A 13,197-nucleotide genomic window follows, 5' to 3' on the forward strand; every position below is an offset into this window, starting at 1 on the left:
CAGGGTGTAGGTGAGAGTATGCTGTGTCATCTCTTCCTCGCGTTAATAGTGTGCTCTGGAGCAATACGCTGTTTTCTTTTTTCTTTTTTTTCTTTTTTTTATATATATGGTTATTCATCACCAATCTGTGATGGCTCTGTGTCTAGAACCATAGTTCGTAAGCTAACTGAAGCTTAGAATCTGTCTTTACCTTGAGAGGAGGCAGGATGCCAACACACTCTTGACTTGATGAGTTTCTTATGCATGCTGCGTGTGCAAAGGTTCTCTACCAACGTGCACATAATATCTGGCAGTCGGCTCTAGTGGTCCAACCTCAGCACGTGCTCTTCTGTTCAATCAACAGAAAATAGCAGTCCATTGCAAAAAAAGAGAGGAAAGGTTATGGGGTACATTAGTTCAGTCATTCCCCACATTAAAAAAAAAATCACAATACAGCTGTCTATATTTATTCTTTTCTTTATCATACAGTCCAGTCTTATATCTGATGCGTTTCTTCATTTACAGACGCTGACCCACTCCGTTATCCTGCACTCTTCGCAGACCACATAGCAGCACCAGTGGAACTTGCAGTTGCAGCGCTCGCTCCGTGTCTGCTGCAGGATGTTGTGGCCCCGCCCGCAGCACAGGCTCTCGCAGTTGTCCATGCCGGGGCTCGTCTTGTTGCAGATGCGGCCCTGCGTGCCCGCCGAGTCCGAGCCCAGCTCGCGCTCGCAGAAGTCGGGCGACTTCTCGAAGTACACCAGCTCGCTGCTGCTGGGCCGCCGGCGGTGGTGGTGCGTGTGGTGGTTGTTGTGGTGGTGGTGGTCGTTGTTCTGGTGGTGGTGGCGGTGATGGTGGTTATGGTGGTGGTTGTGGTTGTTGTGGTGGTTGTTGTGGTGGTTGTTGTGGTGGTGGGAGTGGTCGAGCTGGCCGGTGTTGCGGTTGTGAGCCCTGATGAGCGTGGCGATGTGGAAGCGCTCTTTGAGGAGCGAGCCGACCACGCGGAACTCCGGCGTGACGCGCCAGCAGGTCTTCAGCTGACAGCTCCCCGACGTCCCGTGGCACTTGCACTTCCTCCTCATGTGGTCCAGCACCACCTAACCCCACAGAGGAGAGAGAGAGAGAGAGAGAGACAGAGACAGAGACAGAGAGACAGAGAGAGACAGAGAGAGATGGTGGAGGGTGTGGAGAGTCGGCCCGGGGTAGGAAAGAAAGAGGTAGCGGAGATAGAGGGGGAGAAGGGAAAAAAATTGAGAAATATTTAATCATCTGCAAGTTTAACCACTTTCAACCTGATCTAAATAGCTGATCCACAAACTCAGAATGAGTTCGTAGATCTGTCATCTTTGCCACGCGACACCGATGAATCAGCATGAGCATGAATCAGGCTTCAATGGTTCATTTCAAAAGGATGACGCACGCACACACTGCCGAAGACAAGCTTTGATTCAGCGCGCAGCATTCGAGACGACGCTTTTGCTTGTGTTCATTCTTCGAAATGACCGTCAGTCCCAGGATGTTTGAACCTACAAGCTGTGCTGTGAATGACTCATGGCAGACTCAAGAAACCTTGGTCCATCACCAAATAAGCCAGGTGGCCTCCTGGTCTCTGCGGCCGTTCGTTTGTCACGGATACCCATCTCAGGTTACACTTATGAATCACCTAAACAAGTACAGTTACAGTAGGCCCATCATTCACCTTTTGTCATTTGAGTAATGACCCCAAGCACTGCCCCAAGCACTGCCCACCCACATGCAGAGTGGCAGAGTGACCCAAAGCACTGCCCACCCACATGACCCCAAGCACTGCCCACCCACATGACCCCAAGCACTGCCCACCCACATGCAGAGTGGCATTATAACTTATGCTTGAGATGTATGATAACTCCTGGCATATACACAACTACAAAACACACACACACACACACACACACACACACACACACACACACACACACACACACACACACACACACACACACACACACACACACACACATGTCCCATTAGAGGATGTCTCCCGCCCACATTCTGAGACTTCCCTATGCACTTTACAGCAATGCAACACCATGCACACACACACACACACACACACACGTCAGCGGATGTGACTCCCACACGCCGTAAGCCTTGTCCGTCCTGTGCAACAATGCCTTCCCTGGAGGCTTTGTGTGTGTGTGTGTGCGTGTGCATGCATGCGTGCGTGCGCGCGTGCGTGTGTGTGTGTGTGTGTGAGTGCATGCGGCACGCACACGCGTGTTTTGTGTGTGTGTGTGTGTGTGTGTGTGTGTGTGTGTGTGTGTGTGTGTGTGTGTGTGTGTGTGTGTGTGTAGGTGTGTGTTAGTGTGTGTTCATCTGTCATCGCCAGTTCTAAACTTTAAGATCCAATTACCAACAGGAACACCAGGCCACCCAGAGTACTGACAGATGCTGCTGCCACTGCCGCCCCTATCAGCAAGCATGCACGCACACAGACGCACGCGCACACACGCACGCACACTGGCACACGCACGCACGCACCCACACACACATACACGCACACACAGGCACAAAAGCATGCATGCACAAATGTGCATACAGGGCGCATACACATGCAGGTGTGCGCACACACGCACGCACACTGGCACACGCACGCACGCACGCACGCATACACACGCACACACACACACACGCACACACACACACACACACACACATACACACACACACACACACACACACACGCACACACATGTTCAAACACATCCAGACAGACAAGTACAGCACATGCGTGCACACACACACACAAAGGCGGATCCCACAGCATCTGCCCTACAGAGATATGGCGGAAGTGAGAGATGGGTGACATATGTCAAATTTGTGGAGATAAGTCAAACCTTTCGCTGTCAAAATGTAAACAGAAGGGATCAGGTGTCGCAGCGTACTGTACAGTTAGGAGTGGTGCATGTGCATGCACAGTACACATGGCTACTGTATGTGAATGCATGTGCCTGTGCATGCATGTGTCCGCCGCCCATGTACAGAATGTTCATGTATGTGTGTACTGTACATACTGCCTTATTAACACTTGGCTGCGCTTCAAGCACGCAAATAGCACGCTACCAGCTCACATTGTGTCCATGAGCTTGGAGATCAGCTATTTTCGATGCGCGACAATGGCTTGCAAAATACTTTGTGTGCAACAACCCATGTCTGTGCATGCAATGTACAACATTCGAGTGTGTGGATGCGTGCGCGCATCTGTGCGTGTATCTGTGCGCGCATCTGTGTGTGCATGTTTCATAGCGTGTTTTTTGCCATCCCATCCTGCTTCAGACGGTGAAGCACGGCGTATAGTTTTCCCAGTGTGGCAACGGGAATACAGCGGAGCCCTTTCCATTATTTAACTAGGTTCTGATCCATTAGAGAGCGACCGAGAAAGGGAGGATGATAGGAACAGTGGAAGAGGACAGGGAGGAGAGCTCCGAAAAAGGAAAAGGAAGAATAAAAACGAAGCGAGCGACCTGTCATGGTTCCACCGAGCGAGACAATTCACTTGCTCCCTTCTCCAAACCGAAGGTTTGGCAGTGCCATAAAACAGATACCTCTCCGCGCCTCATCCTCCTCGCCTCCTTCCTCAGCAGGGGAGGGGGGGGGGACCACATTGGTGAATAGTTAAGCGGGCTTGGCTTGCGTGCCGCCAGGTCTGTTTCAGCATCCGCCGTGCTGTGGGTGTTCCCAAGTCAACAGCCCATGCAGAACGAGAGATGGGAGGGAGAGAGAGAGAGAGAGAGAGAGAGAGAGAGAGAGAGAGAGAGAGAGAGAGAGAGAGAGAGAGAGAGAGGAGAAGAAGAAGAAGAAGAAGAAGAAGGAGGGCACTCCCTCGTTCCGGAGCATGAATGAGTTGAGTGGTGGAAGAGAGAGATAAATGAGGGCACCTGACTCATCCATTTGGAAGCCAAGGAGTACAAGAACGAGGAGAAACGAGAAAAAGCACTCCTGTTTCCCGCAGAGCCAAAGCTAACAACTATCGCTCATGAGCGACGAGACCACCGTCGCAAGGCCTGCGGAGGAGGGAAAGTTGCGGTGGCTCTAATTAGAACAGCAATGCGTCATCACCCTGGACGGAGTCAGGGGTCGTGCGAATACGTGTTTATAGTTTTAGCGTAGATATATATTTATAGATTATGCAAATGTATCTTTATGGGTTATGAAATGACGTGTTTATAGGCTGTGTGTAAACATATGTTTATATTTGTAATGATATGTTTATGTTACTACTTCTTCATACAGTGGTTGGTTGAACACCTAGGAATACACGTCAGGTTCAGATGAAAGAAATGTTGTGACTTGTGAACATGGAACACTGAACTTCTTGGTCTTGCTCAATACATTTGCAATGCAACTTTCTTACTTTTAAGTAGCTGCTAACAGGGGAAAAGATAACAACTGCAAACAATCTGCAGGACATGATTTAACTTCTTCTAGACGAGCTGTTTCATATGTCCATGTTTTTCATAAACAAGCTTCTTCTGTTTTTGAGAAAGTGGAGAGGGAACCTAAGCGAAGCTGTGATCAGTATTCAAAAGTTCAAGGCTTTAAGTTTTGTTTGTAAACCTCACGTTTTCCATAATTCCACATGCAGCACTTCCATCGACTTCAGATTGCAGTGTTAGGCTCAGTTTTTACATGAGGTCTAGCGTAGCCCCAGAATCACAAACCTGGTGACCTTAAACACACAGCGCGGCCTGTAATCATGAAACTCTCTAACCCACTTAAACCTTAAAGACACAAACTGAACCGGGCGACATAATTGCATCCATACTGCGGCAGTTTTCAGAGTGCATTCTCATCAATTGGTTTGCAGCTTCAAAGGATGACACGCTACTTAACATTAGGTATTAAGTGAGTTATCGCTTAAGATGCGCGTTCATATCGACAGATACAGATAAACCTAATGAAGCTGGGATATTACAAACTGTGAAAGTAAACTAGGCACTGAGCTTTGAAGCCTGCATTGTTTCTGAAAAGCTGCTGCTTGTGTAACAAAGTGGATAGTGCCTAAAACTACTCTAACACTATCCTTTGATTATGTTAATCGTAGGGTGTGAAATTAGTTTTTGTCTAACTTCAGGGTTTGATTTGAACAAAACAAAAACATCTTAACCACTTAAACCCTTTACAGTATTTGTATGACAAATAGCAAAGATAGCCAACCTATAGGCTCAAATTTGTCGCATTGTGATTAGGGATTTCCTGATACACTTTTTTTCATTCCCGATCCGATCCCGATACCACAATTTCTGTGTTAGCCAATACCGATACCGAATACCGATACCAGAGAATAATATTTATGATAACTCCTCACTTTCAGTTTGGGCAACTCGAAAGCAAACTCCACAGGCCCCAACATTGTATTTACCTGCCATAGTGTCAACCCCTTACTACTGTGTCGGATCGGTGGTTAGACTGGAATATTCGCGGATACGATATGACCAAAAAGGGTCAATACCGATACTTTTCCGATACCGATACAGTATCGGCACCCTAATTGTGATGTTGTGTGCTTGTAGAACTGTTTATTGTTTCATTTAAAAAAGGCAGGCTGCCACTGTGCCACGCCTAACATACATTCTTAATTAAATTGTGATTTTGCGAGATCACCAAACATGTCAAACATATCAGACAGTCTACATTCCCCATATGGAACACATATAATTCAGCCCTAACAGAAGAAGGGATAAAACATGTATCCACTATCAAAAGCAGCGGCATAGATTTACCTCCCCACCCCCAGCACAAAGCGGCCTCCTGGTGGCGCTATAACAGGCCGTTCTGGAAATTTTGGGGCAGAGGTTCATCGTTGGCATCCAGGGAGTGTGTGTGCAAAATTTGGCATCGACCGGGTTAACGGTGCCGGAGATTAGCTGGTCACAGACGGACGGACGGACGGACGGACGGACACACGGACGGACGGACGGACGGACGGAGTGCAAAACATACTCTCTCCCCATGCCTTCGGCCTGGTGGAGACAACTACAGCTTGAATGACAAGGATATAATTGATTTCAGTTGTGTAAGTATATCCTATATTTTACTTATATTTTGCCATAGTTTTCTAGTTATATTTGGGCAGCTACAGTAGCTGGGAATGTCCAGCCATTCATTTAGCAAATTGTCACTGCACAAATCACAATGACTCAGGACCCATGAAAGGCGAACAATCAGTAAGTGCATCTTAGTTTTACGAGGAGAATCTCTGCAGACTGAGATGATAATGGGATATACTGACTGATAATGGAATATACTGACAGTGAATTGAAATGCCATGCATTTAGTTTCAGCTACAACCAGTTAGCAATACAAAATACATTTCAGGTTAAGTTTAGGAATTACTAGCGCATAAATCAGTGTTCTATCTATTTAGTTGCCCATTCAAGATCCAAAAGAAAAGCATGTTTGTGAGTGCAGTTGTTAGACAGATTTAACAGTTAAACTGTGGGCTATGCTGCCTCAGTTCTGACAGCTCACAGTGAGGAAAGGTTATCAATCTACCAAAAAGCCTTGACAAGAATACATGCTTCCAGGTGAGTTCCAGTGCGGATGTGTATTAAACATCTTGCCGTTTGACATGCAGTTGTAAGCCAAACAGGTAGAAACCAGCGCTTTAGTCAAAAGGATATTGGGGAGCTGTCTGCTCTTGCTATATCAGAAGTGGCCTGTCAATGTGACATGGGAAGTGCCTGTCTATCTGACAAAAGACTTGGTGAACATTTTGTACAAAATGGAAAAAGTAAAACGACACACACACACACACACACACACACACACACACACACACACACACACACACACACACACACACACACACATACACACACACACACACACACACACACACACACACACACACACACACACACACACACACACACACTATGGTCCATATACCCAGGGATGCGTGTGCCCCAGCCATGTGCAGACTTCCGGTAATGTGGATGCCACAACCCTGCACAGACTTGTCAAAAATACTAATAAACAGCTGAAATTTGGGGAAATGGAACTAAGCTAGCAGTCCCTGCTCATGCCAATTCTCATTGTGATTGATTGGCCAACCCACATGAGGAGAATGGATGCAGGCAGACAGAAGGACATCTTTCACAATTTAAAAGTAGAATGATGTGGAATTATTGAGGGAAGATCGACCCAATACAGAAGGTATGTTATGCATCTCAATGTTAGCCTGGCTAATAAGCCAGACTCAAATCACACTGTCGTGTGGTATTTGAGTCTGGAGATGCTGTGTATGGATCTTGTTTCCCGGGGGGCGGGTTCAAACATTTTCTCTTTGACGCAATTGGTCAGAGCTACTGTCAGTCAAAGGTCTCAAGCATTGAACGTCAGTGTACCAAAGCCCGCCCATATTGCATACCGTGTCCCGATTGGCCACACCAGTTCTCTGGTGTAGGAAATGGGCGTACAATTGAGCCTCTCCAGACCGTAATCCGCCGGCAGGCAATTTTTTTTTGCCAACGGCTGATTCGGTCGGGCTTATTAGCCAGGCTATCTCAATGTGCCATTAATTGTATTGTGTATACTGTAGGTCAGTGGTTCCGAAACCTTTTAGCCTGTGGCCCAAAAGAGAAATTAGACATTTGCCTGGGACCCAAACTAGTGACAATTGCAGCTCTACGAGTTTGTATATTTTGATTTTCACTACTTCTTAAACATTTGTTTTTTAATGTATGACATTTCTTAGTTTTTTCTTTGATTTCTTCATGAAATTATTGAAAGAAAATCATTGCATTTAGTTTTTAATTCATGAAAAGTTAGGTCTTTTTTGGGGAATGTTTTTTGAAAATGTTTTGAAATAATCATAATCCAAAGCAAAATGTAGGAAACAAATAAAGGGACCCATAAAAATATGTGAGGATTGCTCAATGTTTCTAAACGTATAGGCCTACTGTTTTTGAGTGAGTTGATGCATCTCAACTAAATTCAAAATACATATATTGTTGGTGAGTTCTGAGTTCAGATGCATTTTGCTGTTGAATGTCACAGGAATCTAACAAGAAGGGAAAGCTGGATTATTAACATCACTTGACAAAGAATGACTCGACGGTGAAACTGTAGGTCAGTGCTCTTCTGTTCCTGTGTCTCTCTAAATCCTGATGGATGCTTCGGCAGCAAAGTGTCACTCCACAGAAATAACATATTTATAGCTGATCAATCAGCTAAAAACACATCATTTTGTTGAGCGACAAAAGCGGAACTTTGTCACCGAAGCGTGGGGCGGTGATCTGATAAGAGAGTCTGATTGTCTGGTTCATTCCTTTTCCGTCTTATGCACACCTGAGGCTATGGTGGGGAATACCAAGGACACAGGAAAAGCACAGACAGACAGACAGACAGACAGACAGACAGACAGGCAGGCAGGCAGGCAGGCAGGCAGGCAGGCAGACAGACAGACAGACAGACAGACAGACAGACAGACAGACAGACAGACAGACAGACAGACAGACAGACAGACAGACAGACAGACAGACAGACAGACAGACAGACGTGTGTGACCATGCATGAATTCATGTGCATGCATGTGTAAATATGTTATGGTGCGCGGTACACGTCCGACTACTGTAGCTGATGAGAGACAGAGCGATGCAGCTGTGATTTATTGTTGCCCTGTGGAACAGGAACCAGGATTCAGATCTTTGACAACACGCCCTCGGGACACCGAGAGGGAGCTGGAGGAGGAGGGCCGGTGGGCGGGGCGGGAGCGGGATGAAAAGAGAAGGAGAGGCAGCGCCAAAGAGAAGTGGGGGAGAGGATCAGCAGAGAGGGGACGACAACACGAGGAGGAGAAGACCATCATCAGATTAGCACTCTACTGTCCCGATCCGCCTCCCACAGACACAACGTGTGTGTGTGTGTGTGTGTGTGTGTGTGTGTGTGTGTGTGTGTGTGTGTGTGTGTGTGTGTGTGTGTGTGTGTGTGGGTCAGTGACGTGACACCCCTAAAAAAGTGTTTTTTTAAAACCTTTAAATAACAGGAATAAAAATGATTTACTTTTGTTCTACTCACACTCATCTTTATGGAAACATATTTTGTTTTTAGATATTTTATTGGAATCAGAATTTATTCAGCATTTTGTTGTACTTGTGCCTAAAATCATCATATGGTGTGACATGACAATAATTGTTTATAAAATGAAAATGGAGTACACCTTTCTTAAGTTACTCACTTTATCAAAGTCCTTTATCATAACTAACCTGTAATCCACTATAGTTTTGTGAAAATGTATTACATCTGTATATTATTTTCGTAATCAACACTCAATGTGAGGCCCATGTTGTCGGTCTTTCAACATATTTTGTATTTATTGTGACAAAACTTTCTCTAAAATTACACAAATATTTGTGACTCTTCCTGATACTATTTGCTATGTAATCCATGAACATTAATGGTTTCATCATTAATAAAGGTATGATTTTTTCACTATTTGGAACGTCACACCAAATGATTTAGTGTCACACCGTATGATCATATCTTCATTTTTCAAAGCAAACTGTGTTTTAACCTACCTATTAGTGAGTACTGAACTTTACAGATTGATTAAACAATTACTCAGGAAAAACAGCAACAGGAAAATTGCTTTAACATTGAATAACATGCAATGACTGAATAAAACAAAATTAAACACATTTTATTGTGGATAGTTGCAGATTTTAGGTGAAGCTGTTTAAAACAAATGTTTAAATGGACAAAAGAAACATGGGTCTTTGTTATTTATTGTTATATCTGTAGGAAAATACAGTTTGCATCATATGGTGTGACAAAAAAGTCATATGGCGCGACAGGCAGACAGTCACACCATTATGATATAGTGTCACACCATATTATGTTTTCTGCACTTAACATAACCTTGAGGCTACTAGCTACACATTAGCATGCTAACAACATGCTAGCTATAACAAAGCAACATAGATTTACATGTAATTATGACCAAAAAATCTAATAACTTTAGCTTTTTTAATGAAAAAGGTGTCACACCCACAGACACTCGGATGAGTCGCATTGGTCAGCGTTCCAACAAGATCGTATTTCATGGAAATGTTAAAATGATAATTCACCACAGACACCTGTCATGCTATTGTAATGCAAGTGCTTAGCAGCCTTACTGAAGAAGGACCTCTCTATCCCAATGGGTGTCCAAACAATTGCCTGTTGAAATTTCCCAAAATGGTGTCACACAATATGATTTTGGTTTGGGGGACAAAATCTTTTTGATCATAAATGACTGAAAACATTATGCTTGGACTTTGAAAAGATTAGGCTCACAAATAGACATCTATATTATATTTATGGAATTTTTAAAATATTTTTTGCATTTTTCCCCCTTAGTTTTATTCAAGTTCCTACTTTGAGAAACAGGGCCAGGACAGTCGCACCATATGAGTTTTGCTATGTTTGGTTGAAAATTCTGAAGAAATGAGGAATGAAATGTTTTAATCTTGAGTATGTTCACATGAAGCATAATGTCCTGCACAATATTCAGAAGGTTTTGGACAAATATATTTTTTATTTATACGCGTTTGACACTGAGGACAGCAAAGGACAGCATGTCACGTCACCCACCCACGTGTGTGTGTGTGTGTGTGTGTGTGTGTGTGTGTGTGTGTGTGTGTGTGTGTGTGTGTGTGTGTGTGTGTGTGTGTGTCTCACTGCCAATCAGGGCTGATACTCTATCTAGGCTCAGTCAACACACAGGCACCACTATGAACCACAGATTAGATTATAATCAGTCATTTTATCTGCCCTGTCATTGACTATGATGCTCTTGGCAATGCGACATGTGATGTACGCAGATATCCTACAACTAACCTATTTTCGGAGCGGACGCGTCCGCTGCAAAATGTAATCCGCCGGCTTCTTCTGATGCACTTTGCGAACCTAATTTATGGAGCTATTTATTAGTTTCATTGTTGTTCATTCAGACAACTGAATCAAAGCTGAAGTGGTGTGTTTTTAATGCTCGTCAGAGACTGGATTCGAACCAAAGAATGCAGGAACCAATTAGGCGAGCCATAGAAATCCCTGCAATGTAAGTTGGTGGAGAGAGTAAATCACTGTAGGCTAACATGTTTCTTTAAAGCAAGCATCACCAACAATATAACCCACACAATAATGTTGGGCCTTGAGAATAAAATAACAACAAAAACAAATGTCTTTGAAACCGTGGGTCCCTGAAGAAAACAACCGCTGTCGTCTGCTATCCAGTCAGTACACATGTCTCCTTACACTGTACTTACACTAACAGGATGTAATTGCCTCCAAATTCATTGGCGGACCGCAGTTAGAAACACACATCTGGTGTGTTTTAATTGGCTTATAGAGTGAGACAGAGGCGTCTGTAAAACAACCCCAGACAGAGATCAAATAAGACATATTGGTGGCAGATTCAAGACCGTAGGCTGTGTTGTACAGTAGAGCAGAGGGAAACGGCAGCTGAGCAGTCCAGACCAAAGCCAGCAGACAGCAGAGTGGAGCTCAAAGAATGGAGTAGGAAAACAATGCAGTGTGAGGAGTTAAAATTGGCTTCCTCATAATGCGTTATTGTTTGATAACCGCATGGCTGGCGATACAGGTCATTACTAGTGTACACTCACTCGTGCACCACAAGACTGAAAAACTATCACAGCCCGTAGGGGCGCCCTTAGGGATCTGGAGGCCCGTTTCAAGACCAAATATGAGGCCCCATACACGTGTTGCTTGTGCAGCGTTTGAAAGTGCCTGTGGCATATTTAAAATTTTAACTCATATTGATACAAATAGTTTTGACTGTTTGTTCGACATGCAGTAACAACAACTCTCCTCATCCGGTCGTCCCTTCACAATAAAGTGTCCCCCCTTTACCTCCCAATACCGCACATTTTAACAGGAAATCGGTGTAACTTGCAGCGTGGGAGAGAGCAAGGCAGCGAGTGAGCGAGAGAGACAGGGCGAGAGGGAGAGGGCCTGTGTGCAAGGGTGGGGGGGCCTGAGGCACCCTAGAGGGTGGAGGCCCGTTTCAATTGAAACTGATTGTACTGCTCAATGTATGCTGTCAACTGTTTATGTTTACACACCAAACTCTGCTTTAACCACTTACTGTAGTTGAACCCTAGTGGCACAATTCTGGGGAGGACATTCAGCGGACATTGCCAATGTACAAGCTCACAACGCGATCACAGCAGATCTGCAGTATTAGCTATAGATGGACAGGTGGACAATGGACATCATCAGTATGGACACCAGTACAGTATACATGCATATACAGTACATGGATACAGTACAGTATACACACAGGGCTCAATAGGTCAGCTCCTTTTTTTAAATCAACACAAAACATCACATCTACAAGCTGACAATGTGCCACAACGCAACACGTTGTGAGCTTGTGGATCTGTTTTTTCCAACAAATGTTTGCCCCCAGCATAGGGACGCTAGCGTTCAACTTCAAGTGCCTTTGTTTAAACACAGATTCACAAACAAACAGCAAACACAATCCCAGTCCTTGCTACTGTACTACAGTATATCGTTGCTGTACAGTCAGTATACGCCAGAAACCTTATATCTCAATTTTCAACAGTGAACAGCACGTAAACAGCTGCTCTTATTTCACATTCAACAACCCAGCCCAGAAGACAGAGCGCTCTGGCCATGTTCAGGTGTTTAGACAGATATCTGCTGTTGTGTTTATTGACGGTTGCGTCCGCTCTCAAACGAGCACTTGCTTGGTCGGGCAATCTGAAAGCAAACTCCACCTGACCCAAAGTTTTACCTGCCAGGGGCACTGGGGCAGGTGGGCAACCCTTAGTGCCAAGTTGCCAACCTATGTGAAAGATAAGGTCAACATTCAGGATATCTTCAGAGCTGTTGGGCTGGGGGGAAATAATGTATTCTGCAAATAACTGCCATCATATTGAAAATGATCTAGCCTTAATAATCCTCTCATGCAGAGGACTGATAATGATGCATCCTTTTAAAATATTGCTGGAAGGTAAATATTAACGGGGCCATACAAAGCATCATGATTTAAAAACAATGTTAATCTAAGGAACAACTGTGTACTCAAATCTGTAGTCTGTCTGCTTATGTATGTATAGTTTTATCAGCACTTTCTAACAGCATGCTCAGGGACTACACATACAGTAGGTGAAAATTAGCTTCTGAGCCTATAATCTGGCTCAATCACACAGA

At 44.5% G+C, this 13,197-nt stretch overlaps 1 protein-coding gene across 1 annotated transcript in view; it reads right to left on the reverse strand.

Moving 5' to 3' along the window:
- Positions 1-494: 494 nt before the first annotated feature.
- The window catches only part of wnt10a (wingless-type MMTV integration site family, member 10a), a gene marked incomplete at both ends in the record, with an annotated part of 40,138 nt that continues 27,435 nt past the window's right edge, over positions 495-13,197 (reverse strand). Inside the window, one exon of the mRNA XM_079518486.1 lies at positions 495-1,076. Coding sequence (XP_079374612.1) covers positions 495-1,076 — 582 coding nt within the window. The remainder of the gene's footprint in view (positions 1,077-13,197) is intronic.

The sequence above is a fragment of the Electrona antarctica genome (genome assembly GCF_951216825.1).
Source record: "Electrona antarctica genome assembly, chromosome: 13".
Classification (NCBI taxonomy): Eukaryota; Metazoa; Chordata; class Actinopteri; order Myctophiformes; family Myctophidae; genus Electrona; species Electrona antarctica.